Below are 27,991 nucleotides of genomic sequence, written 5' to 3'. Positions count from 1 at the left end.
TCATCCGGGTCCATGTCCAATACGTAGTCCTAGTAAACCAAACCTGAGGAGAGATTTGTCACCTTGAACAGTAAGTGTCATTTACACCCTGAATGATTGGATAAGCTTTCACTTGTACTGTAACTTGTGAGTTGAAAGTTTCTAATCCATCAAAGAATATACCCGCTCCATCACGTTGAACTGGAATAGTGCATAAGAATGAAGTTTGGTCTTTCCATGTTCTAGCTAATGGCGTGCCATTATCATCATTCAGTGGTCTAGTTAATGAGTCCTCGTATTCTTCCGTGCATTCATTCACTCCATCTAAATCAGAAGCTTGAAGCATACGTGTAAAGAATATGTCACCCACTGTGGTCATCGCTTGATCGGGGAAGTTTCTGGAATCTATAGTGACCTGAAGACCTCGAAGCATTGGATTTTCTAAAACCGTTCTTTGCATTGCATTCTTCGGAAATGCTAACACAACATCTGTAACATTATGAAGAGCGTATGAGAAATCTGAACTGATACCTTCAGGAGTGATGCAACCTCCATTTAGTGAACGAACGTCAATATGTTGAGCTGGAATCATGAATGGATCTTCCTTACTGAATAAACGTGGTATTGCTTTAACTGATTTTTCAATTAAACCGTATCCTGGTGTAATGCATTTATCCTCTAAAACTTCCATCTTTGTGCATGAAATAATAACGTCATCAACTGTTGCGTCAGCAGATGTAGCGGCTAAGCTTGTAATTAATTTGGCAGGAAGTCCGATTTGTTGGAATTTGCGATCATATTTATAAACATGATTCATAATCTTTTCATAATTTTCATCAGTTATCTTTTCATAAACGTAATTTTGTAAATCAGCAACTCTTAACGGGTCAACCTGACAAAATACTAAAGTATCCCTGAAAACATAATATTTAAGAATGATTTCACCAAATGATTTAGGATAATCATCGAACGCCTGAAATGCTAACAAATCATTTACCGGAATAATCATATCAAAAGTGATATCAACTTCTTCATTTGCTTTCTTGAAAACTTCTGAAGGGTCAATATATTTACCACATACTGAGTTATCATATTTTTGAACATTATTATATAACGAATGAACAAACTTTTTAACTTTCCTTTCTGATTTTGGTTTATATGTTGCAAATGCGAAAGATTCACGGGCGCAATCCATCTGAAGATAACCAGCATCACCTCTTTCGGTTTCTACTTCTAATTGTTTAAAGCTTTGATTTGATGATTTGTAACCAACGAATAAACGCATACATTTAAAAGCGGCATCACATGTGAAAGCTTTATTTGAAACTAGAGTTGCTTTAACTTTGCGTTTAATATATGTGTCACCTAATTGGTTCACATCATGAGCCGGATTTGTAATTCTTAAATGAGTTTGTTTATCATCAAAATATGGAGCATCAGAGTCATAGCATGAACTTTCAAGTTCTCTATAATATCTTCTTCCATCATTCTTTGCGAATATTTCATTTATCTTTTCGAATGAATGAAACACATTTCCATTAATTGGTTTAGTGTTTGGCACCAAATAGTTAGTCGTCATTTATTATTAAATAAAAAATCAAAATTAAAATATGAAAATGAATTTTTAATTTTAATGAAATAATCAACTATGGCTGCAGGATTCTTTAAGAAACTGTGGGATAAAGTAAAAAGAGGAGCGCATAAAGTTTGGGAAACAATGAAGAAAGGAGCGAATTGGATATTTAAGAATAAAGAAGCAATTAGTGACGTTGCTGAATCAATAACACCAAAAGCTGCCCCAATAAGAGAAATTTTAAATAAAGGAGAAAAAGTTTATCAAAGACTACAACCAATACTAAGATAAAAATAATATTTATTTATTTTTCCACTATTTACCCCCTATTTTATTAAGTATTCCTTCAGCAATTCCACCAATTGCGTTACCTGCTTGTGCTCCCATCGCCGGATTACCTGCTTTAGTACCTAATACTCCACCTATGATAGTTCCTGCCGTTTTCGCTACTGGTGCCAAAAAGTTTGCAACAGGTTTAATAACCTTTTTATAAACCCAACCTGCAGCTTTCTTAATTCCATCCCATAATTTTTTAAAGAATCCTGCCGCCATTTCTGATTTAATATTAATTAAAAAATATATTTCATCACTTATATTCTAATTTTTATTTAATGATAAATGAAACCAATTTTAAAAATAAATGAAACAGAGGAGGAAGAAATAAATGAAAGTGAAAATGTTCAACAAAAAATAAACGTTGTTAAACCAATTACTGAAATAAAATTTTTTTCATCTGTTGATGAATTTAATGACTATTATGCTAATAATAAAAAATTATTTGAAGAATTGACAACATGTAAATTGAATAAAATGTTTAAAGTTGATGGATTCAAAATTTCAAAAATAAAAGGAGTGGTTAGTTTGAAATCTATTCCTCAATCAAGAATCACCTCATTAATGAAAATTGATGATTTAACAAAAAGAATAGAAATTATTGAAGAGCGAATAAATCAAATTATTGATTTCATAAATCATGACTCGTTGAGCCCGGGTCCTTAAAGCTCATCACTGAGTTCAAGGTTATATTCATCAAATATTTCATTATTAAATGCAACTTCTGCTAGTTTATTTTTTCAATACGATCATTTGAAAGTCTATCGTTTAATTTTTTCTGAAGTTTTTCATTTTCTAGTTCTGAAACTTTATTTGGATGATATTTAAACCCGTTAAATTCTTTTTCCTCAGTTTTGATCATTAATTTACAAAGAACTTTTGTGGTTGGAATTTGTTTAAACCATTTATCATTAATATTTGTTATATATTCAATATCTGGAATTAATTCCCAAATTTTTGCATTTTCAATTAATTTATTATCAAATGCAAAAGCAATAAGTTTAATATTAAACTTACCTTTATAATATAAAACTTTCTACATAATCATCGAAATAAACATCTACTTGTTTAACATTTTCAAGAATTGGTGAAAGAGCATCCATTAATTGATTGACGGTTACGAATCTTGATCCACTCATTTTCATACAAATTAAAAAATAAATTATTCAAAAATGTAAGACATGAATTTTTAAAGTTTATTTTTTTATTTTTTTTATTTTTTTTATTTCATTATGTATGGGTTTAGTGTAAATGTCTTACAATTTTGAAAATTTTTTAAATCTTGATTTATTCAAAAACGTAAGAATAAAAACCGTAAGAATCATACATTTTTTACTTCATATGTTAAAAAAAATGATACAAAATCACTCGATATTGTATGAATTCTTACGTTTACAAAAAAAGTCACAAAACCCGCATTATATACTACTTTTATTTTTCAATTAATTGTTTATGACAATTGAAAACAACTCTCTTTATTTTCAGCTGTATGATGATCATATGTTGCCGAAAAGTTACTACGGATATAAAGACTATATCGAGATATCGTTCTCAGTAAGATTTTGCATTACTGAGTTGAGATTACATATTAATATATATGCATAAAGCAAGAAATTTGAAAAATTCCTTAATTTCAAGATCTATCTTTATATATAAACATGAAAAGTCAAAACAAACAATTCCTTATAATAATCCGCATCATATAAAGTAAGGCACTATCCCATCCAATGAATAGATAGTACTTTGCTTTAATGATTAAGTAAGAGGGAAATGTTAAGAATTGAAGGAATAGTTGACGTTTCATCTTCTGAAGCTGATGGAGCATCTGTCATTGGTGTGGTTACTTTGGCAGCAATTTCCATTTGGACATTTTGAATAAAAAGCTGAGATTTAACGGAAGCACGTCTGACACACCAATTTCTTGGGTTCATTGCTTCTGATCTGATGCCTGGAGTAATTTTGCATAGTAAAGAAGCAAGTTCTTGAGATGGTCGTGAAGGCATATACCCCATCTTTTGGAAGCAGCCATTCATGCAAGACTTTGAACGGCACATAAGCTTTTTCAGGCGGCTTGTATTGATTAACAAAGACTCATGGCCAAACTGAATACCACATACTAATCCCCTGAGGTTATCTTTAGAGTCTCCTTTATGAATGAAGTCGTGTATCATAGAGAGATGCTTAATGAATGTTTGCATTCCAAGATTTCTCTTGTTTCTTTCCTCAGATGTGGCAATAAAATGTGCCAGGCGAATGTACTCAGCTTGGTCGTTGGGCGAGAGAGCACCAACAAGAGGATCATAAGCTGTAATGCAATTTTGGTTCATGAGTAGGTTCATAGCATGACTATAACTTAAAGCAAGACGTTCTGCAAGCATGATTTATGATTTTTTGAAACAAAGACCAAATTCTCAAACTCTCTCAAATTTTGTGAACTTACCTGGAGAAATGTATTTTACAGATAGAGATAATAGTATGGCGCTATATTTTAGATAAAGATTTTACCATAACGATTAATGCTTTTGAATTAATTCAAAATAATTTTGGGCTTAAATAATAGTATTATTAGATATATTCAATAAAATTGGACAATAATATCTAGTCAATTTGATAGTATTTAATTTTTTGAATGAGCAAACTTAGCGGCCGGTCTCAAATTTGAAAGAACGTTTTAAACATAAAATTTGGCGTTTTTACTTAGAACAATATATTATACATTTTTTGAAAATCCAAAATTATTGGCAGGTCGCAACAATTGAGACCAAAATTGTCAACATCGATCAAATAATTGGCTTCAATTAACAAATACAGCCGTTTTGAGTTCTCTAGTCAACAGCAAGTATCAGATTTTAAAATTATGATCTTTTGTTGAAATTTTCATCTCGAAATTTTCTTAAATTTTATTCAAAACATAAAAATCGGGTTTATTTGTCAGTCTTATACTATTTTTACCACTCGCCTATTAAAATTTTTTGATTATCTTTCCTCGGTTCTTTTGAGGACGATCACCAGTGTGTTGCGATACATCATCATATGATAGAGACCAATTTAAAATAGAAATCAAAAATTTAAATTGGCGGGTTCGGTATTCAAAAAGTTTGTTACAAAGTGATGGGTTTGTTCAAATTCAGAAAAGAAACGATTTCAGGACTAATTTTGTTACTTATTAATTCAGAGTATCTTTTACGCAATATGTACAAAATAAATTTACTACCATAAGAGTTTTCAATTCTAGATTTGAGAACAAATTATTCGTTTATTAATTCTAACGGAATAAAATGAACTATAATTAAGTATTAAACTCAATTTACGCAAAATCCATAAACACAACAGGAAATTTTCATTCAAATTTTTCAATGAAATATTTATGCAATTCAATTTCAGGGACAAACCACGTATGACCAGATTTTATGCTTCATTAATCGTTGATACTGCATACAAGGCATATATGGGAACATAAGTTTTTCAAATATAAACAAAAAATTATTCTTTTATTGATCAAATTGATCAAAAAATTTCACAATGAGTTGTATGAACCATAACTACCGTTACTTTGCATAAAAGTAGTATTACCATGTAATTCATGCCTCCATGTGTATTTTTTCCACAAACTATGCATCAACCTGATAAATACTCAATAGCCGCTTAATTCAACATTTCGTAATTAACAGCTATAGAATCAGTAATTAAATTATATAGCAATCAAAGAATTTTGATGTTTTCAAACAATCATGGTTTTATTGATTTCCTTTACAATTAAATGTTTATGCGAAGATTAATGCATATTGCAATATTATGTTCTTTGAGCATCATCAGCTTAATCTGATCATTGAAACAGAATTGATCCATGTTATTACTATGGGACAATGATATACTAAGTGTCCAAGAATATTAATATCGCGAAAATCAAATTATTCGATGACAAACTCTTCATATCTAGCATTAAAGTTGAGACTTTATATTTTCGAAATATTACAACAGAAGAAGCCCTGTTTATTACCAATGATAATTGAAATACCGTTTTGGCATGATAAATTTAAAACAATATTGAAACAACAGATTGACTAATCATTCTAGTAAAGTATTATGAATACTATCATTTGATAAAATCTCAACTACTTAGTGAAACTTCCGTTTGATTATGTAATACAAATCAATCTTGCTTGTTCTGGGGTAATAATCACTAACTGGTAAAAATTATGATGAGAAGTCTAAGGATGTGAGTTTGATACGCATGTAATTCAGATTTATTATCGAATTACTAAACAACATATATCTTAAGCTTACCTTTGAATAAAATCATGATATTATTGATTATTTTCTAGATATTTTAGTATGGTTTTTAAACATGTGAAACAAACCCTTATTTTGAACTAGATATTTTTTTATCCTACTAACATTACCTGATGATCTATGAAGAATTATATATTACATGTGTTATCAAACTATTTTGATTTAAAACATTGGATAATAAGCTTATTTTATATATCTTTGAAAATTAATTATTTGATTTTGCTTTTTTATTGACTTATTTTAGGATAAAAATTATAGAATAACAAAAATAAAAATCATCTATCGATTTATAATGCAATTTAAATGCTTTGTTTCTATATAATTTTTAAATCTTTAAGATTTTTAACCTCATTTTTCCAAAAAAAAAACGAGAATTGTAAAAAACGTTCTCATTTACCTAGAAAATTGCTAAGGCATTTTCGAAAATAGAAAAAATTTGGAAAAATTTACCAAGAAGGATTTCATTTCAGGTGTCCAAGGCAATTGCTTTCAGTCAAAAAAGCCTCGAAAATTTTAAATATTGATATCGATTTTCATCAAGCACTTGATGCCGATTGTTTACAGTTAATGTTATCGCATATTATTGAATTCTAATATATTAGAACATACTATAAATAGATTTTGAAACTTATCAAATATTTGCGCAATTTAACGAAAATCTAACTGTACTACACAGTTATTGTTATCACAGTCTAATTGTAAGGAGAAACGATTTATTTAATCTAAGATCAAACGATTTATTTACCAAAATTCTAAAAATTATTTTAATTATAAATACTTATTTGTGCATATTTTATATGCAGAAGTAGAAAGAAAAACAAAGAAAGTATTTTTTCAAAAAATACCTGAACGAAGCATAATAAATAAACAATTTACTTTCTTAACATCGAATTTCGCTCTTATTGAGCGATATTTTTCGTTTAATTTTCATAATACAATAAATTACATACATTATCAAGTAAAATATGAATAATTAAGAATATCAAAATATATATATATATCTCGAAATCACAGGGAAGTCATTCTATAAGTCCAGACACACTATTACTGTGCTTCTGATGTCAAGCATAATGGGGACAATTTTAATCAATATCTTTGTTGTCTATATGAAGTTTTCCTTTTTTTAAGAAATCCAATATAACAAGTTTGGAGAATGGTAAATGGGAAATACCATGTGAAGGTGTGCATTCTCAAATCAGAAATTAAAAAATTAAAATTTTAAACATTTACATTTCGAAACAAATTAATTACAAAAATTGATATTTGCACATTAGGTTTTCTTGTCTGAAAGCCGACGATAAAAGTGAAGACTGAGATTAACAAATTGTTTTGCATCTTCAAAAGTTTGGCAATGTAAATGGTAGCTTCCTGTATTTGAAGTAATAGCAACCCAACGAGGATCTGATTCTGTTTCGAGTGTTGGATAAACATCAAATGTAGAATTTGCTAAAATTTTGATATCATCCTTACTTTCTTGCTTTATCTCGATTCCGTCTTCTATAATGCTAACATGAAGTCTATCAATATTTCGGTAAACGAATTTTCCGGTATTATCCATGACAAATTGTTGCGGTAACTTAGGGACAGTTGAGAGTGCATATTCATTCCATGCTGCGATTTCTTTTTGAAGACGTTCTTTAATTTCAACAATATCAAATTGATTTGGTGTTGAAATAATGACAGATTTTTGGGCGCAATTATGGTTAATGAGTACCTTGAATGAATGAGCATTTGAAATCTCGTCAGTTGAATCGGTTATTTCTAAATTACTTGTGTGAAGAGCCATAACTGGTGTTTTATCCTTTTTGCAATTATATATATTGATCCAGAAGTCACCGATAGTTATCCATCTGATTTTTGAAAATTGCTTTGATATGATTCTTGTATACCAACCTTCTGTCATCAAAATTAAAATTGAGAGAAAAATAATCGACATTTATATGAAATAATCTCAAGAATAAAGATTTCATAACGCATTTATGCTATTCTCAGCATTAAAAGTTTAATGATAATGATTTCACAGCTGAAACTATGCACATTATAATAAAATTTCGTTGAGTATGCATCAAGTAAACCATAATTTGATGCAGTATTATATAGATGACAAGAACATAATATCCTTATAGTCTAATTCATTAGAAGAATAAAAATAATTTAATTCTTCAAAATGATAAGATATCTCATTCATTGAATATATGAAATTCTCTAATTTAATCTTTAGAGTCGATAAGAATATGTCTCATTTATTATTCTTTGTATATCAACACTTTATTGATAAAATATTGAAGATATCAAATAAAGTTCAATAAAAATGATAATAGTGATTGAGATGTAAAAAATAACACTAAATATCAAATATTTTATTCTTAATATAATCAAACATTAGGGGTTGGTGAAGGATCTTGCTTCTTTGCAGGTTTAATAAGCTTCATTTCAATAGTGAATGTCTGAGGCTCTTTTGTCTTCTGGTAGAACCCAAACATCATGTTTGTATGCTTAGAAATGAAGTCCCAATCTTCATATTTAAACGTATAGTTCTGTCCATCGAAAGTTGCCCATGGACAATATATTTCCGAGCATGCGTTGTTTTCAAATGTCGGAGCTTTTGCAGAATTTACCATAAATCCTGCTTTATCGTAGTTAATTCCGTTAATAATCATTTTCATTGACATTCCTTGTGACCATTTATCGGGCAAGTACTTGAAGATGCTCCATTCAAAGCGTTTTGTCAGTGAAACTGTTATTAATTTGTCTTTTTCAAGCTTATCTGCTCTGAAATCACAGAAATCTCCTCCTCTATCGTTAGAACACTGGCAAAGCTTGTTCTGGCGGCATGTTGAGCCTCTTCCACGACATTCTCTTGGACAATTACCAACTACGAAATAGCCATCGCACTTATAGTTGTCGGGCCATGAAATATTTCCAACAATTGCAATGGAATAATGGGCCAAAGCGGCGATTGAAAAATGACCTGATACAACTTTAATATGGAGCTTCATATTTTTGCGGACTTTGAGAAGGATTCGTTGAGCTGTGTTGAAATGATCTAATGTTGGCTGGTCCTCTGCGTCGTTGTTGGCCAAATGGAAGGCGTATGGTATCTCATCAGTTGCTACATTTAAATAGAGAGGTTGGGAAAGGAATTCGTTGGAGCGTGGGTCTCTTGGATAATCGTGCCAAACTAAAGCAATCGAAAGAACGCCATCTTGTTCAGAGGTGAGGCAATAGTCATTTCTTGAGTCCGATTTTATGGTATTATTGTGAAGAATATGGAGATTATTCGACACATTTAATACTTTCTTGGTTTCGTTACCTAATTTCGTTGGAATGATACGCTCTAGTTGGGGTACACCAAAGCCTTGACCTTCAATTGGTCCAGTTTTGTTCTTGAAATTGAGATAATCTGCAGATGCAATCATAGCAGCACGAACTGCTGAAGAATATATATGTTTAATGCCTTTCATGGTCTCCATCTGCAAAATCTGTCTCGCAAGGACTGCTGAACCAGCAATAATAGCTGAAGCAACGCTTGGTCCTTCTTTAATTGTTAATCCGTCGAGGCCACAAGCGGAGCTTCCTGCTTTCGGACCAAGCATTGGACCTCCTGGTGCTGAAAGTTCTGGTTTCGCAAAGAATGGGAAGTGTTTGTTCTTAATTCCAGATTTTCCGTCTGGATTTCCAAAAGATTTAGCTGTTCCTTCATCCAAAGGAGAAGGAATGATTGTTATATTATCTCCTGGCTTGAATTGGCCTTGTTTAGATGGTGAAAGTCGAATAACAGGGAAATTAAATTTATTTTTAATTTCATTTGTCGTAAAAACCAACGCTGCTGGGGCAGTTGTTGTCGACTTTGAATTTTCATCTACGATATGAACATCAGAAGCTTTGATTCCAACTGATGAATGCAATTCTAAAGGATCCTTTGTATATGTGGTATTAAGGAACGGTATCCCGCATGGATCTGTATATCCGAAATAATATTCGTTAGTTCTTTCGTTGAAAACTGTAACCGTTGTCTCAGTTTGTTTAAATCCTTTGGCAATAGGAAGGGAATTGATTGCTCCTACTGAGAGAATGTTCTTTGCAGCTCCTGGGGTGACTATTCCACCATCTTTGTCAACTAACGATGGGAATATCATTAATAATTTTGGATTCTTGTAAGCAATGATATCCATTGCAGTTGTAAGTAGCGGATCATCAATAGTCCATGCGTTGAGTATTGTCGGGCATTTTAAGTTGTCAGATGGTTGGAATAAATCTAAAAAGTTTTCTGGCCAATAAAGTTTACCAGTTTTCTTATTTTTAATATCAACCATGTATATTCTTGCATCTTCTGCAACACCATTGAATGATTTTGCAAACTCAGAGCAATAAGCTTTTCCTGCTGCAATTCCTGCAACAAATGTACCGTGACCTTCATATTCATCTTCATCATCGGCTAGATTTAATGATGTGTATATTTTTGAGTCGACTGTGAGGTTGGGTCTGATCAACCATTGATTTTTTTCGTCAATTCCTGTATCGATGATTGATAAACACTGTTCGAAGCCTGTGATATTGTGTTTCTTCAGTGATGGTATTGTTCTCATAGTCTCATTGTAAGAATCTCCGTATGGAAAATCAAAATTATGTGTAATTCCTGAATTAAATCGAGATCTGAGATCTAGTCTATGAGCATATGGCATGAATAAACGAGCACATGTTGTTTTTGCTAATTTCTCTGGATCTCCGTTATATTTAATTATTGCATAAAAATCTGTACGAGTTATTATTTTTCCTGGTAATTTACACGATTTAGGACATAATGCTGAATAATATCCAGTTGTTGATTTCTCTATTTTATGTTTTGATGGAATTTTTCGGACCCAAAATCCTTTTACGTGTGATAACTTCTCTGCAATGCTATGAGTGAGTTCTGCTGAAATCAGATTTCGCGTAATTGAAAGAATTGTTTCTTCTGGTATTCGAATTAAATCAACTAATTGCTGAAAATCGTATTGCTCGGGATATTGAACGTAATACCAAGCCTTTTCATGTTTCGACACTTTTTGACGCTCATTTGTGTCCAAATATTCCTTTTCTGTTAATGGAATTCGGAGAAAAAAAAACAAAAACATGAGAATCAAAAAAAGTGAAAAAATTTCAATACAACAAATTTTAAACAACAACATTTTTCACCATATCACGAAACTTTACTTTATTGTTTTTTTTCTCTCCCTAAAATGTGACAAAAATGGAAAATCCTCCTGATCCTGAAACTGTCGCTGAGCAAGTAATTCAAAGACTTCAGGATGGAGAAGACAACGAATGGGACAATATCAGATTCAACACTGCTAGTGAACTTCGTATAAATAACGATTATAAAAAAACAAAAATTAAAATTCAAGATATTCTAAATTCTACTCCAATTAAAAGAAAGATTATGGCTTCCTCAACAAACGAATTTGAAATTGCAGAGCTTGTTGAACTTGGCGGAGGAACCAAGCCATACAAAGACGCTCTTTTGCAACTCTTAACACAAGATACGGAATTTGGTAAAGAGCTGTTTAATAAAATTAGTAAATTGGTTGATGATATAGTTGGAAGAGAAGTAATCAAGAAAACAACTTTCTCCGAAATGCCAAGTATGGAATCTGCTACAAACCAACTACAATAGAGCTAGATAAAGAATTGTTTTTTTATGGAATATATTTTTTTTTCTACATTCGTTTATACAAAATTTCATTTCGACTATACAATGCAAGAAATCTTAGTGCATCAGGACTATACTGTTAATTACAACCTCACTAATATCAGCTTCATCTGATGATAATATTATTTGAATAAAATTATGAATAATCTCAAAGTCTCTATTGTAGCAAATTTTGCTATAAACTATTCTCTTTATAAAATTATTTTCTATAATTATTCCTATCTTCATCTTTTTCATTTGTTTGCTACTATTTTTTTGCTGCAATATGAAGAGCTGTATATCCATTTATAACTTTTTCATTGAAATTCGCTCCATATGAAATGAAATTTTCGCAATGTGGTGGTGGATTAATAATTAAAAATACTTGTTTCAAGTATAAAATATTTGAACTTGTTATGATGTCACAGATACTGGAAATGTTAATTTTGTCTCATTAAACTTTGGTCATGGGAGTAAGAAATTTCTTTGAATAATAAAGACCTGACACCAATCTTACTAAGGCGTCATTGGCAATTAACATTAAACAATGCAGTTAAAGGTCATGCAATAATAACGTTGGTGCACCCTTAAGATTATTTTGATAGAAGCAAATTAATTTGTAAGAACACAATGAAGAAAAAATCAATTTTAGATTATCAAAATATACGAAAGATAATTTTTTATATATAATACAACTAATAATTTAAATCCAAATAATATGAGTATCTACTAATAAGCTCTTGATTTGAGCAGTTATCTCTGCATCGCTAATTAATTCATCGCAAGATTTAGACAAAACAAATCTCTGATGTCCAACAACAGATTGGATTGGAGAAACAGTTGGAGTCTTATTTCCGCAAACAACTCTGAGCAAATCCAGCAAATAAACAGTACATGCGATAGGCGCTGTGTGCATTCTCTGGACAATCTGACTGTTCGCGTTTTGGAGCTCTGATTCAGTGAATTCAGTCAAAAATTCAGGAGAAAGGAAAGAAGGCTCGAAAAAGTTGTTTTCGTCACAAGGAATGATTCCGATCTCCTTAAGTTTATCATTAGGAACAAGTTCAAGGCCGGCTTGGTCCATAATGAATGTGCAAGGAGCGACATTCGAAATCTGTTTGAAGAATTGGAAGAAAGATTCAGTAATTGATGCTCTTTTAGGTTGTGTAAATAATTTCTTGAACTCATCGAACATTTTAACGAATGAACCGATCTGTTCCGCCGGTAATCCGCATTCGCTAATAATTTTGTTGGATAAATTCTCATTTAGCTGGACATTCGATCCTCTAATGGTCAAGAACTTCTTTGCCGTGGCTGACATCTCTCCAAAATGAATGTACATGTCATGAATTGTAACAGGCGAGAAACAAAGCGATGCATTGACGATTTTAATGTACTGGGCATACGGGGTAAACAACTGTATCTGTTTCTCAAGGCTTCCGTTGACTCCATCTGCGATTGCGTCGATAATTAAATTAATTCCGAGGTCAAAAGCATGAGAAGAGATCTGTTGGAGCTCTTTATGGAGTATATATTGGGTAAATAATGAAAATTTGTCATTGCAGAACGGAGAAAGGAATGAACCATAGATTTTTGAGAAATCATTAAATTGTTTGTCTTGAGAACTCTTCAAATCCCATTTTGCGAATTGGTCTTGAAGGGCTTTGAGTTTGATTGCTCTCATTTCTGATAAATCCTTAGCTTCTGAGAGATTTACAGGAATACTTGACAAAACAGGGTCAATTAACCTGTTATCGTTGATTCTATCGATGCCGACATGGATATGTCCAATTCCACACATCTTTGCGAAGTCAATTATCTTAAACAAGCTGGAGAAATCGCCAACTTTGGAATTAATTGATGATCTAAGCGTAGAAAGTTGAACAAAGATACCGAAAGAGCGTTTATTAGGAACACCTTTGATCGCTCTGATGGAAACAATGTCGTATTTCATTGGTAATTGAACTAATTCGTTGGCATCGTTTGGATTCCATGTAACAGAAGGACCATTTGTCTCAGCACGAGATCCAATAGCTATTTTACTGTATGTAGAGAATCCTGCAACGTTTTTCGTGAATCTAAATCCGACATCTCGAAGTAATGGTTCTGGTTTCGCGTTTGAAAGCTGAACCAGTGAAGATGCAGCAGGCTGATCTGGTATATATTCGATTTGCATGATAGTTGCAAACGGACGAGCGTTTGCAGGGTATAATGGACGAGGAAAATAAGGAAGAGGTATAATTGAGTGATTAAAATAGTCAATGACGTATATTGTCTTGCCGGCGATAGGAGATATGATGGAAAGGACATGAGATCTTCCCTTTTCTTCAATTTTTGATGGAGTTACGACAAGATATTTGTATTGTAATGGGAATAACATATCAGCTGAAAGAAATACTTTGCAGTAATAGCATCCTGTTTTGACTTTAGTCATCTGAACATGATCAACAAATCTATTATCTACTAAGAAAGAAGGAAATGGAGATAAAATTAAAACAGTACTATCTGTGACAATATTTATATTGACGTAGAATATAACTTGATGGAAATTTTGCAATTCTTGTTTGATTTCATCTGTATCATTGACAATTAGGTCTGTATTTGCAGGAAAACGAACAATTAAAGTTCTTGGGCGAAAAGAATCGAATGAATACGAGTAATTTAAGGTATGTGGATAGGTTTTTGGCCATTCTAGCTTTACGTACGCTTGAAAATGCGCTGTTTTGATTTTACTTCCTGTATTTGGAAGTTTGTTCATTTCATAAGTTTCATTCTCGATGCGTATCTGAACTACTTTCTTCCCGTGATCGGGAATTTCGAGGTTGAACAAAATATTCATGGTATTCATCACCGGTAATTATTTTTCTGCCAAAAAAATTAAAAAAAATTGTAATGAAAAATTATCATTGATAAGCAATTTGGATAAACTCTCAAATCAGTTCTTTTTTATTTGTCACTTTTTAATCTTTTTAAAATTTGAATTACGGTGAACTTTTTTTTTTTCTCTTACTCCTTACAATGAAATAGTAAGAACTTTGGATGACTACATAACAAATCTCTTTCTGTTCTTTAATTCTATTAAGGATATATTGTTACATTTAAAAAAGCATAAGAACAAAACAATATTTCATAGATATATCTTCTCAAATGAATATAAGAACTAAACATTGCTAAACTTAAAAAACATAAAAACAAAACAATTTTTTATTAACATTAGCGAATGAATTTATACAAATAAAAAAGAAGCATCAAACCACCAAAGATTTGGAGCACCATGTTTCTTTTCTTCTGTGCAGTGATACTTTCTCTAATTTCAACAAACTGCTGCTGAACTTTTCTGTGATCTTCCAAAACTTGGTTTAATGTGATTGCTGCTTTCTCCAAACTCTCGTCGCATCTCGAATTAGACGATTCAAGTCTGTGAACAACATTTGTCGCGTTATCAGTTCTCTTCACAATATTATTGATTCTCTGTGAAAGAGTTCCGCATCTTTGAGCGATTTCGGACAAATTAGAGTTGATATTTTCTCTCAAAATTTCAGAAGCATTCGAAGTAATTGGAATTTTTCCGATAAATCTGTTAATGTTTTCTGCAAGCACTTTCTGAGCGGGCGTATCATCAGGTAAACATTGGATCAGTATCTGCTCCTTCTTAGGTTCTTCTGAAGTGGTTCCGAGATCTTTGAAAATTGATTTCATTTGAACACTCTTGACAATGGTATTGCTCCATAGTTTTTGAAGAGTTTGCTGGTCACATATACCTGTTATAGGAATATGGAACTCTTTTTGTATCTTTTTGATGTTGTGAGTTAAAGATTCGAATCTTTTATTTTTACTAACAGGAAAACCAAGCTGTATTATAATTCTTTCGACAATATTGAGAGTTTTCATTAAATGTAAGTAAGAATAACTTGTAATACGGCATGAATCCGTTTTGTAACAAAACATATTGTAATTTAATATTGCAAAATCAATTTGGCTAAAAGCTACGCATACTTTGCGAGTTTGTAAGCGATCTTTGATATGTAATAGTCGTCTTTTTTGTTCTTCGCTGCAATCATTGCAAAATCCGAAAAATTCTAAACCAAAAACAACATTTTTGAAGATTAACGTTAGCATTTCAAGTATTTCGCCACTGACATCATACATTAAGTTTAAATCTTCTTCGATTTTTGAATCAATTTGAGTTCTGAAAACGGCTTTATTTAATGATGGTAAGAGTGATAAATGGTAAAGTGCTGCAGTTATTTTGTAATGTTTTTTACTGCATAGCCAGTCGCCATCTGAAATTGCGACAAAAGAGCTATTTTTATTAATTTTCCAAAAATCTTCGAGTTTCATATAAACAATGTTTCCGTGAGGACATTGCTTAATCGAAAAGCCGTGTGCTTCAAAGTTTGGAACTTTCTTTGTAAATCGAACGGGATAAAGTTTACTTGTTTTAGTTTCTTGCTCTACAACAATAATGGTTCTCAAAGAAGCATACGAATCTAACTCTTTTGTATCGGCATAAAGCTTTACACCTGAAATTGGAATTGGCATCAAAGAAACTTGTTCTGCATGTTGGGCCCAAAAGAATGGACTTGATTTATGAATCTCAGGAATTAAATATATTTGGTCACTCATTGCTTTGATAATTTATTTTTTTCCTGCAATTCAAAAATAAATCAGAAAAGTGCCAAAAAATTTTTTCTCCCTCCAATAAGCAATAAAAATTTGAGAGATGTGAAAAAATCGCTTTACGTATAGAATCATGGGAAAAGCTTAACTATTTTTTTATTTCTAATAAAATTCATCTACGAAAATATCAGAAAAAGAATACTATCTTATGCAAGAACATTATTCGCATCATGCAAAACAAGAACTTCAGCAGTTTCTTTATAATCATTCCATGCTGCAATATGAAGTGCTGTTTTTCCATCTTTATTTTTTTCATTAATATTCACACCATGTGAAAGGAAGGATTCGAAAAGGGATAGAATATTCAACCATGATGAATAAATAAAGCAATTGCCAAATTTTTTTAGTTTGATCGAAACAAACTAAAAAGGACTCATCAGGAATGTAATAAAATCAATGTTGGGTGAAATAATTGAATAATACATGAATATATCATTAAGTTCTTTATATTTCAAACATTCACTCATGATCTCTGGGTTTCCTCCTAAAAATGAAAATTCTAGACATGCTTGAGTTATTTCTGGCTTAAATTTAGTTCTTAATAACTTGAAACAATCAACAGCTCCGTGGTAACAACATATAATTCAAGTGATGAATATCCTTCTTCATATTATGGATATAAATCGCTTTCAAGTGTTTGCTTTTTATCAAATCCATCTATTTCCATGAATATGATGAATCTTCCTTTGTCTGTATTGTATTTTCTGTATGAATATCGAGATTTTTAAAATGATCTTTTTCGAAGTCAGAGTTGTCTAATTAAATCCATAATCTTTATAAAATAGGAAGTTTGAAATATGCATGATAATGTTGAACTCTTTGACATGATTTATATCCGAATACCCAATCTACATATCAGAAAATTTAAAACATATATTTCTTCATATTATCCTTATTGAATTAAATACTAGAGAAAACACCTTATTAAGAATTATATTTTGTATAGCTTGTGAGATATGATAATTATCCTTTAAGCATTCTTCCATTTTTGCAGCTTCCACATCATAGTTTTGCCTTTTATTTGATTTCCTATTGAAATATGATAAAAATATATTTACCATTAAATTTGTGAAAGAGGAATTAAAGAACAAGTGCCCTATAAGTAGGTGTAATTATATAGGATTATGGTTTCATCACAAGATTTTTTAGAAATAATATTTAATCAGTATCAACTTGAATATCTCAATAACATATACAAGAGCATCATTTTATTTCACTGTATTCCCTTTTTTTTATTATAATCAGAAATTTAAAATTTAACTGAAATCCCAAAAATTTTGATTCTCTACATTTATGCATACATTTTAAAAGAATCTGAATTCAAAATCGGAGTATTTAAGAATAGAGTCTTATTCTGCATTGAAATTTTGAAATTATTCAAATTTGAATAGTCATAAATTTATCATCATTCTTGCAAAATTTGAGCTTGGCTCAAATTTTGCAAGAATGATTGGGATTCTATTGCAATCAATATTTCACCTGAAAATTTAGTATATAATTTCTGAAGTCTTTCAAAAATAACCTTATTGCAATAGAATTAATTGAGAAATTTTGCAAATTACCTCAGACTTTTCAGAGGATTGAGTGGCAACTCAATCCTCTGAAATAGTCTGTGGTAATTTTTAGTCTCGACACTATTTCAATATAAGCTCCATTTTTAAACAGTTTTTAAAAATCGAGCATTGAAAAGTGTGATGAGACTTTTGAATTAAATCCTATCAACCAATTTTTACAAAACTTTAAAATTCTTACCCCATCATGTCGCGATTTTGTATTTTAAAATATATAGTCGGGCGGAAATTTTTGACAAGAAAAAATTTGAAATAAAATTTATCCAAAATCATAATTAAAAATGCAATTCGAAAAGCCTGCACATCAAAAGAAGGCCGAATACATTAAGAAGCTTCATGGTTTGTTCCGCAAATACCATAAAGTTGCTGTTGTCACAGCCCAAAATGTTACATCAAATCAACTCATGAAGATCAGAGCTGGTGTTTCTAGCTTTGCCGAAGTTCTTTTCGGTAAGAACTCATTGATGAGACGTGCTGTTGATGAACTCAAAAGTGAAATTCCAAGCATCACCAAACTTGAAAAGCATCTTACAAATGGTGCTGGACTTATCTTCACAAATGGATCATTCAAGGCAATCAAAGAAGTCATCGATGCAAATTGCCTTGGTTCAGCTGCAAAGCCGGGATCAATTGCTCCTTGTGATGTCGTTATCAAACCACAGCGCACATCAATCTCCCCAACCGATATCAAGGTTCTCCATGCTCTCAACATTCAATGCAAGGTTTTCAAAGGTACAATCGAGATAACAGGTGAGAAGCAGCTCATTTGGGAAGGACAAAAAGTTGGGGCCTCTGAAGCAAACATTCTTGGAATGCTTGGAATCATGCCATTCAACTACACTCTCAAGATTGAAGCTCTTTATGACAATGGTTCAATGTATGATCCAAGCTTCCTCTCAATTAGTGATGATTTCCTTGCCCAGAAGTTTGCAGAAGGTCTTTCCAATGTCACATGCGTTGCTTTGGGAATGCATTATCCTTGCGCAGCTTCTGCACCACACATGATTCGCTCCGCATTTGTTGACATTGCTTCAATTGCCATTTCTATCAATCATGATATGAAACAAATTGAAACATTGCAGAAGCTTCTTGCTGATCCTGAGGCTCTTGCAAATCTCACAAAGACAACTGATGCAAATAATAACAACAAGAAGATCGAAGAGCATCAAGAAGAAGAAGAAGAGCAAATCGAAATCGGACCAATTGACTTCGATTTTGACTTCTAAATTTAATATCTTCAATGAATTTTGAAGTAAATTTTTTCCTGAAAGGAAAAGTATAACCTAGTTTTTTTCATACATAATCATTGAAACCAAAAAGTTATTGCCCTCCCTTTGAATGTTTTTTTTTTTTGATGTGGTATTTTTTATAATTTTAGTTAATAAAACTTAATGAAAATGAAATGAAGACATTTTATCAAAGAATAAACTGATTCTACTCAAGAATAATAAAAATTATTGGAACAATATTCGGAAGATAAGATTTTAGTGGTTGTAAACAGGATTGCTTAATATTGTGAAGCTCTATCCATAGATCTGCATATAATACTTTATACGCAATTCCATTAATTATTGGACCTGGAAAATGAGACTTATAGCCATGATCGAATACTCCAATACTATACCACCATCCTATAGCATTACCATTGAAGTCAAGGCAAATACTATCTTTGGAGTACATTAATCCTGCAAAATCCTCCCAAACATCACCACGAACTCTGATATACTCATGTTCACCAATTTCAAGCAAAGATATGTTTTGCTTCCAAATTTGATAGGAATTTAATTGCTTATATTCTAATAATAATGTAATATATTTAAAATGTTTAAGAGTTGAAATATAATCATATGAGCTGACTATAGAATATAAATTTTCGCTTGTATAATTACAATTATTGGTCGAAAGAAAGAATTGCTCATTTGTTGAATTTTGATGGTTTAATAGAATCCAATTGGATCCGTATGCAAACTTGGTTATATGGAATCCAGTTGAATATATTCCATCTTTAGAATAATCAACACTATTGTTATTCCAACTATAATCCAAATATTTGACAAACCAAAACTTGATATTCTGAGTCTGAAATATTAGATGATAAATTAATTGAGAGTGCATTCAACTACAATATTCTTTGATAATGATAATGATTGTCCAAAAGAATTTCAAACTTTGCAAGAAATTAAATCTAGTTATTAATGAATGTTATATATTTCCATATATCCAATGAATAGATATAATAGTAATCATAATTAAACTGAAAAATATACTTAAATTTCATATAATTTCATATATTCCAAGAAATTTTAGTGTTGGCATAATCTGGGGAAATCTTTCATTAGTATAGGCTCTCCATTGAGAGCAGCAGCCTTAGCAAACATCAATTTTGATTCCTGTCTATCTTTGTTGAAAATTATAACTTTGAATGATATTATAAAGAATGATTTATAGAACTAGTTGTATTTCTTTCTGGTGAGTTAAAGGTAACAAAACATTATAACTATTTGTCATGTATCAATTTACCTCCATCCTTTATATTTACACTATACGAAATAAGAGATTCTATTATTTCTGTTTGATTATTTTCTGATGCAATATTAAGAGCTGTATACCCATCATTGTTTTTGATATTAAAATCTGCACCATTCCTAAGAAGGATCTCTATTGTTTCTTTGCAATTATTTTCTATTGCATAGTGAAGAGCTGTCCATCCATCTATATCTTTTGCATTAATGTTTGCACCATGGGAAAGGAGAATTTTTGCAATTTCCTTGTTATCATATCTTGCTGCATAATGAAGAGGAGACCAATCATCTTTGTCTTTTGAATTAACTTCTGCCCCATGAGAAACAAGAAATTCTGCAGTTTCTATGTAATTATTTAATGTTGCAATATGAAGAGCTGTATGACCATCACCGCTGTTTGCATTAATATCCGCACCATGAGAAATGAGAAAATCTATTATTTTTATATTATTATTTATTGCAGCAAAATGAAGAAGCGTACGTCCATAATTGGCTTTTGCATTAAAATCTTTACATTGTGAAAGGAGAACTTCGGCAGTTTCTATGTTATTCCTTCTTATTGCATGATAAAGAGCTGTCCAATCATTTGTGTCTGTTGCATTAACATCGGCATCATGCATTATAAGAATTTTTGCTACATCAATGTTATTATATTGTGCTGCCAAATGAAGAGCTGTAAATGTTCTATTGGTTTTTGCATTGATATCAACACCATGCAAAATGAGAAATTCTGCAATTTCTTTGTTGTCAAATGTTGCTGCATGATGAAGAGCTGTAAAATTATTTGCATCTTTTGCATTAACATTAGCACTGTTTTGAAGGAAATATTCACAAAGACGAGGAATGTTGAAACATGCAGATTTAACAAAGCATTGGTCAATATCATTGATTTGGTTCAAATAAACTAAAAATGCTTGAAAATTATGATATTCCACACATTTCGTGAAATCAATTTCAATATGGTATTCATTCATCAAAAAACTTACAAAATCAATATTATGTGAGATAATTGCATATTCCATGCATATTTCATCAGGTTTCTTGACTTTCAAACATTCATGAATAATATCTGAATTTCTACCCAAAAAGGAATAGTAAAGACACTTCTGTGTAATCTCTTCTCTAAATTCTGTCATTAAAAACTTAAAACAATTTACTGCTCCATGATAACAACATAGTTCAAGTAAAGAATTAGTTGAAAATGGGTATAAATCATTATCTAGGGTTTGATTCTTATCAAATTCTTCTTTTCCTGTGAAAATTACAAACAATGTTATGTCATCATCAATAATTGCATGATATATTGTATTTTCTTCAATAAAAGCCAGGGAATAATCATTAGACATGTTTTCTTTGATTTTTTGACTGTATTTCTCCAATAATAAAATACCATTCTCATCTGAAAAATCATACCACAAAACACATGGAATTTTTTAAATTTCTTTAAAAATGAGATTCGGATGATATTCTTCATAAATTTTTTTGAAGATCTCTTTGTATGAATTGAAGTATTTGATATTATGAGTAAGAGCTAAATGAACCATAATTAGGATTTTATATGGAGATAATATTTTGGTTTCAATCATTGTTTTTTTGATATTAAGATAAATTTTGTAAATATCATTTTCGTTGAATGTATTCAGCTTATACAATGCAACACATGCATCATTGAAATCTTTATACGAATTCATTAACTCGATATACATTACATTAGTCATGAAAATGAAGGAAAAAGATAAAAGTATGCAAAAAATGGTTTTCTGAAGTTTACGCTGACCTCCAATTCAAATATTAGATTTTAATATTAATATATAAGATAATTAATGTTGAAATTTTGAATTTTTTTTTTCTCTGCTTTTCCAATAAGGAAAAATAAAAAAAGATGAGTATGTCGAAACCAATTGTAGATGCGATAGAGAAGCTAAGGGCTAAAGATCCAAAGTCAAATCTAGAAGGTCTTAACAAAGTTGTCACACTTTGTGCACAAGGAGAGAATTGTTCAACGGCAATTCCAGTCGTTTCAAAAGTTTTATCCAAAACAAATGTAAATGCAATCAGAAAACGCAATTACATCATGTCAAAATACACATCTGATGATTCTCAAATCGCTTCTAGCGTTTCTTCTATGATAGAAATGGGTTTCACCAATCAAAATCCTCTAATTTCCGCTTTGGCTGTTAAACAAGCCGGATTATCAATTACTGATTTCAATATCGATCAAATGATTCAAATTATTATTAAAGGCGCATCACATCAAGATCCGTTCGTAAGAAAAGCTGCAGCATTATCAATTTTGAAATCATTTCATGCATCTCCTAACTCAATTCAGAAATTCAATCTTGTTCCTGTGTTATATACTTTACTTCGTGATAATTCACCATTAGTAGCCTCAAATGCTGCAGCCACAATTACAGAAATTAATTCATTACGGACTACACCACTCATAAGTCCAGAATATTCAGATGTTATGAAGTTACTTCAGATGATTCCTCAATTAGCAAATGAATGGGCAAAAATCAACATTTTTAATTTCGTTTCGTCATATACTCCAGCAAGTGAAGCCGAAGCCACACAAATTATCCAAGCATTACCACCATATCTTATTTCATCAGTTTATGCAGTTACAATGGCTGCAATTCGCATTATTTTCAACATGTCAACATACATTTCGGAGTCGTATCTACGCGAATCCATGAAATCCTCCCTCAAAAAGATCACAGCTCTTTTAAATAATCCACAAGAAATCCAATACGTCGCCTACACCACCATTTACACCATTTTACAGAACTTTCCGACCACTTTCATGGCTGACGACTCATTTCTCCAGAATTTCATGATAAAAGAAGAAGATCCGATTTATATCAAGTTAATCAAACTTGATATTCTTCTCAGCCTCATGACATCCTCCAATGCTCTCACAATTGTCACAGAGCTTGCACAATACGCGCGTTCCGATGAAGAGAAACTCTCCAGAAAAGCAATCCAAAATATCGGAAAAATTGCGGTTTTGTCACCAACGGTTTCCGACCAATGTGTTGAAATTATAGAGAATTTGCTTCAGTCGAACATTCCCTATGCCATCCAAGAGTGCATTACGATCAGCGCTAACATTATCCGCAAGTACCACGACAAGTACCAAAAAATCATTCCAGCGATTTGCCAATGCATGCCAAGCACTTTTAGCGACGACAGAGCGAAAGCAACACTTGCGTGGATCATTGGCGAAGACAGTACAAAGATCTCTAACGCTGCAGTTGTCCAGAGATCACATGAACTCATTGATACGATATTTGTCCACAATTATCAGAACGAATCTCCTGATGTACAATTAGCAATCATGGCTGCTGTTGTTAAGATCTTTCTGACGAATCCGTCAATGGCTGACACGAAATCCATGCTCGAACAGATTCTTTCCATCTCTATAAATAACTCTGATAACCCTGATATAAGAGACAGAGCTTTCTTTTACTTGAACATCATAAATGATTTGGGTGAAAGAGCTTTGGATATAATCGCTTCTCAAGAAGATCAATCTCTTTCCGTTGTTAGACCTGGATTGCCTGCAAGCCTAGCTGAAACACTGTTGCCTTTAGTGGGAACATGCGCTTCTGTGTATCTCAAGTTCCCGGCAGAGTTCGTCCCTCCTCCAATTATTTGCGATGAAGAGAAAAATCAACAAAACACAAAAAGTGACGAAATTGATTTCGGAAAGAATACTTCGACACAGACAGTTGTCTATCCTATTCTCGCTGAGTCTGTTCAAGAGAACTTTTGGACAGAAATATCAGGAAACTTCGAGAATAGCGAGGATGGAATGACGAGATGGATAAATCTCAGAATTTCAAATCAATCAAGTGTCAAATTCGAAATCAGCAGAATTGTCATCAAAGGAAACATCTTTGGACTTACTGTTAAGGACAGACAGACATTTCCTACTGTTGAGTCACAGAGTTCCCAAGATTTGAAGGTGTATTTGACACAAACAACTCCGCCACCAAACGCAGAATGCGAAGACGACATAAATGTTGCAATTGTTGCAAACAGACCAAGCAACATATTTTTCGGAATTCCTTTGACTCTTTCTGCTGTGTTGATGCCTGAATCCATGGGAAGAATGACAAAAGCAGTATTCGCAGAACAGATAGAGACATTGGACCCAAGACCAAAGCCTTGCATAACTGTGCCAAGTTCTGTTTTAAACAGTGCAAACGACGCAAGGGAATTTTTAAACGGAAAGAATTTGTGTTTCTTAGGAAAACAAGGAGAGTGCACTTTCTTCACGGCAATGGCTGTGTCACAGGATAAGATTATTGTTAGAATTACGCTACAACCAAATGGTTCTTGCATGGTTGAAACATTATGTATCAATGGCGAAATCGCTAAATTAATTGCGAAACTTATTGTTAGTATTCTCTCTTAATTTTGAATTTTTTTTTCAATAAAAAAAGTATATTTATTTATTGTATTTTAAGAAAATACTTACTTACTATCTCCTGAACAAATATTAGTCTTACATCATTAGAGTTATTTAACCTAGATTGGGCGTTGTTATTCCTTAAAGAAGTTCAATTTAACAGCATGAAGATTTCTAGCTGCGTTAAAAGACTTTTCTTGTAAAGAACTCCAAATTTATTCATCATGAAAACATCAATAGGTTATAATAATTTGTATATATAGAATTCAAATCTCTGCACTTGATTTTTCAGTAGTAACAACATTAGATGTGTTGTTATTAATGAAATAAACAATACATTTACTTTTTTGCAAGTTATTGAAATATTGGATTGTTTTAGTAATAGACTATATTTGAATAAACAAATTGAAGTTCTGTGTGATGTTACATGAAATATGAGAAAGTAAAGAAGTTTTGTTGATTTAATAATGATTTTGAATTTCAGGTTTAAACTTAGAAAAGAGAAAGAATTACACAAAAAATGAATAATATTTTATTTTCCTTTAACAATCTCGATAAGATCTTCTGGAGCTCCATCCAAAATCTTGTTTAATTCCTCATCTGTTGCGTATTGAGAGAAAATTAACCATGGAATGTAGTTACAAGCATGAAGCTTTGGTCTTCCTTCTGGTTCGATTAATTCAAATGCTCGAATATACATTCTGGCGAGGAATTCGTTTGGATAATTGTTTACAGCCTTCACGTACTGATCCAATCTATTCTTGTCGATAGATACCAGTGTTGCAGTAGCGAAGACTTCAATAATTGATTCGTATTGGAGATATTTCTCAACAAGATCCTTTAATTCCTTCAGAACAGGGATATTTGCTGAGAAATACGACAAACAGAATGGAAGATAGTTTAATTTTCCATAACTGATTTCTCCGAATTTTTTGACGTTAGGGGTGTAAAGTGTTCCAATGTCACTGAAACAGGAATGTGCTCCAAATCTGAGGATTGTGTGCTTGTAGGCGAGAACAATCTGAGTGGTATTGTTCATGAATACACCAGACGGGTTCTGGGACTGGAAACAGCTTCGTATGTTGGTACACAAGATCAAATTCGAAGGATATTCATAGCAAACATCATCAGCTGAATGAACAACTATCGTATCTTTGCATATGTATACACCTTTCAACAAGTCTTTGCACTTAACTGTCTTCTGTTTATAGAATTCGAAACTATTATCCTTTTTTCCGATGGAAAATACAGTAAATTGGCTCTCGCAGCTTGCGCATAGTTTGTCCTCACATACAGAAAGACATTTTGGCTTATAGTCAAGGTGTAACATCGATCTATCCTTACATTTCAGATCTATAATTCGAACTTCGTTGTTGGATGAGAAAACAAATACGAAATCTAATACGAATGCGGCATTTATAACTGTTAGCTGCTTAGAGGCAACTACTTTGTCGTTTTCTACAATGGCAATTCCGTTTTCATTCGCAATTAAGTATGTATTTAATATATCTTTCTTGATTACTAACTTGAGAGGGTATAGCCATTCTGGGGCTTCAAGATTTTCTAAAGTAAGCCGCTTTTCTTCGTTGAAATAATCTGCAAATCCATATGAAGACATAAGAATCGAATTTTGGTGTTCTGCTATGTAAACAGTCTGTACCTTTGAGTAATCTGAGTAGAAAATGATGTTATCTAGTGAATCTACTGAAATTGAAACAGAATTTCTCATAATTTCGGTTTCAATTTTATGGAATCTTCCGATATCGATGGAATATGAAATAACTATTCCTGACTCGTAGAAAACTAAAAGAACTTTGCCACATTTGATCCATTCTAAGTGAATTACGTTATCAAAGCCTTTATCTGCGACAAGAAACCTCTTTTGGAAGTTTGAGTTGATTCCACAACAATATACAGTATTATCTGGTGTAGAATAAGCGACAGAAGAATAATAAGGATTATAAGAAGAAAGAAGAGCATCTGTTTCGTTTAAATAGTAGTAAATGTATTCGTCGTTTTCTTCAATGATCTTTTTCTCAAGGAAAATGAAAAATGGAGCTCCATTGAAAATTCCGGATAAAGTTGATGGTCTTTGGAAATTAATGCATGAAAGTCTTCCATTTGTACGTGGCATCTTGAAATCATTGATTTTAGCCGCATTTTTATCATAAAATTCTACATTTCCACTCGGATGAACGATTCCAAGGTATCCGTAGCAAGCAAAAGTATCTAAAATGGCTGTTTTAATGGGGATATTTGTCATATCAAATTGAAAACCGGATTCTTTCTTGATAATGAAAAATATATTTGTTGAACTTCCGACTGCTAAAGTTTTTGGATCTATCCATTCAATAAATTCGTTATTTCCATAAAGTTCTAATGATTGTTTATCTCTAACTACTGTGAAATGCTTTTTCAAATTTCGATCTGAACAATCTACAATATAAACAGTATCTGATGATATCATAGCAATATATGTATTCTTTTTATATGATTTCATCTTGAAAACTCCAGGAAAGTCAAATACTGGACCTGCTTTGTATGGAACAGCAAATGACATCCAAGAATTCTATTTCAATTTGATAGTTTTAGGATTAGAATATGAATTTACAAAGATAAATCTATATGTAACATTCTGGGAATTAATGGAAATCCAATTTAGCCTCATACGAAATTGAATTATTTTGGTTTTAAGCTGATTTAGTTCCACAACCAAAATAAACTGACATAACATAATCTGTTTTTCTAAATAGAATTGTTAATTTTGAAGAATTGAAATAAACACCAATGTCATTATGAAATTCATATAGTAAACTCAACGGTATGGAAATAATCGATGTGTACATAGTAAATAGGTTAAAAAGGTAAGATCATTTGATGCAAATTTAATTTTCTCCAAATTGTCGAATATTCAAGTAGCATATTGTCCAAGATAGAAATAAGGCCTCTTTCTTA

At 31.7% G+C, this 27,991-nt stretch overlaps 12 protein-coding genes across 12 annotated transcripts, besides 1 other annotated feature; 3 read left to right on the top strand and 9 right to left on the bottom strand.

Moving 5' to 3' along the window:
* Positions 1–1,402: part of a mobile genetic element that runs on past the window's edge.
* TVAGG3_0983000 (uncharacterized protein) lies at positions 186–1,264 on the bottom strand (the record flags this gene model as incomplete). Its single annotated transcript, XM_051253967.1, has 1 exon — positions 186–1,264. A coding segment is annotated over one exon (1,079 nt), but the record flags the coding sequence as incomplete, so codon positions are not given.
* Positions 1,403–1,867: 465 nt separating the features above from the next.
* TVAGG3_0982980 (N-acetylmuramoyl-l-alanine amidase family) lies at positions 1,868–2,104 on the bottom strand (the record flags this gene model as incomplete). The annotated part of the gene is made up of 1 exon (XM_051253966.1): positions 1,868–2,104. One exon carries the CDS (start codon positions 2,102–2,104, stop codon positions 1,868–1,870), a length of 237 nt encoding a protein of 78 aa, XP_051079540.1.
* Positions 2,105–3,125: 1,021 nt separating this feature from the next.
* Positions 3,126–4,264, bottom strand: TVAGG3_0982970 (transcription-initiator DNA-binding domain ibd family; the record flags this gene model as incomplete). Its single annotated transcript, XM_001323756.1, has 1 exon — positions 3,634–4,263. The coding sequence occupies one exon, from the start codon at positions 4,261–4,263 to the stop codon at positions 3,634–3,636; it is 630 nt and encodes a 209-aa protein (XP_001323791.1).
* A 3,130-nt stretch (positions 4,265–7,394) lies between these two features.
* Positions 7,395–8,081, bottom strand: TVAGG3_0982960 (uncharacterized protein; the record flags this gene model as incomplete). The annotated part of the gene is made up of 1 exon (XM_001323755.2): positions 7,449–8,081. One exon carries the CDS (start codon positions 8,079–8,081, stop codon positions 7,449–7,451), a length of 633 nt encoding a protein of 210 aa, XP_001323790.1.
* Positions 8,082–8,543: 462 nt separating this feature from the next.
* On the bottom strand, positions 8,544–11,293 carry TVAGG3_0982950 (peptidases S8 Kp43 protease domain-containing protein; the record flags this gene model as incomplete). Its single annotated transcript, XM_001323754.1, has 1 exon — positions 8,554–10,863. One exon carries the CDS (start codon positions 10,861–10,863, stop codon positions 8,554–8,556), a length of 2,310 nt encoding a protein of 769 aa, XP_001323789.1.
* Positions 11,294–11,411: 118 nt separating this feature from the next.
* TVAGG3_0982940 (uncharacterized protein) lies at positions 11,412–12,024 on the top strand (the record flags this gene model as incomplete). Its single annotated transcript, XM_001323753.1, has 1 exon — positions 11,412–11,834. The coding sequence occupies one exon, from the start codon at positions 11,412–11,414 to the stop codon at positions 11,832–11,834; it is 423 nt and encodes a 140-aa protein (XP_001323788.1).
* A 527-nt stretch (positions 12,025–12,551) lies between these two features.
* Positions 12,552–14,712, bottom strand: TVAGG3_0982930 ((trans)glycosidase family protein; the record flags this gene model as incomplete). Its single annotated transcript, XM_001323752.1, has 1 exon — positions 12,553–14,697. The coding sequence occupies one exon, from the start codon at positions 14,695–14,697 to the stop codon at positions 12,553–12,555; it is 2,145 nt and encodes a 714-aa protein (XP_001323787.1).
* Positions 14,713–15,062: 350 nt separating this feature from the next.
* On the bottom strand, positions 15,063–16,516 carry TVAGG3_0982920 (PGBD-like family; the record flags this gene model as incomplete). Its single annotated transcript, XM_001323751.2, has 1 exon — positions 15,063–16,475. The coding sequence occupies one exon, from the start codon at positions 16,473–16,475 to the stop codon at positions 15,063–15,065; it is 1,413 nt and encodes a 470-aa protein (XP_001323786.1).
* A 1,865-nt stretch (positions 16,517–18,381) lies between these two features.
* Positions 18,382–19,326, top strand: TVAGG3_0982910 (ribosome biogenesis; the record flags this gene model as incomplete). The annotated part of the gene is made up of 1 exon (XM_001323750.1): positions 18,382–19,326. One exon carries the CDS (start codon positions 18,382–18,384, stop codon positions 19,324–19,326), a length of 945 nt encoding a protein of 314 aa, XP_001323785.1.
* Positions 19,327–20,597: 1,271 nt separating this feature from the next.
* On the bottom strand, positions 20,598–21,968 carry TVAGG3_0982900 (spectrin binding; the record flags this gene model as incomplete). The annotated part of the gene is made up of 1 exon (XM_001323749.1): positions 20,598–21,968. One exon carries the CDS (start codon positions 21,966–21,968, stop codon positions 20,598–20,600), a length of 1,371 nt encoding a protein of 456 aa, XP_001323784.1.
* A 530-nt stretch (positions 21,969–22,498) lies between these two features.
* TVAGG3_0982890 (adaptor complex subunit beta family member family) lies at positions 22,499–25,221 on the top strand (the record flags this gene model as incomplete). Its single annotated transcript, XM_001323748.1, has 1 exon — positions 22,505–25,042. The coding sequence occupies one exon, from the start codon at positions 22,505–22,507 to the stop codon at positions 25,040–25,042; it is 2,538 nt and encodes an 845-aa protein (XP_001323783.1).
* Positions 25,222–25,520: 299 nt separating this feature from the next.
* Positions 25,521–27,601, bottom strand: TVAGG3_0982880 (NHL repeat family; the record flags this gene model as incomplete). Its single annotated transcript, XM_001323747.1, has 1 exon — positions 25,569–27,596. One exon carries the CDS (start codon positions 27,594–27,596, stop codon positions 25,569–25,571), a length of 2,028 nt encoding a protein of 675 aa, XP_001323782.1.
* Between the last annotated feature and the right edge of the window lie 390 nt (positions 27,602–27,991).

Source organism: Trichomonas vaginalis, chromosome I, assembly GCF_026262505.1.
Source record: "Trichomonas vaginalis G3 chromosome I, whole genome shotgun sequence".
Lineage (NCBI taxonomy): Eukaryota > Parabasalia > Trichomonadida > Trichomonadidae > Trichomonas > Trichomonas vaginalis.
This window is presented reverse-complemented; position numbering and strand designations above follow the sequence as displayed.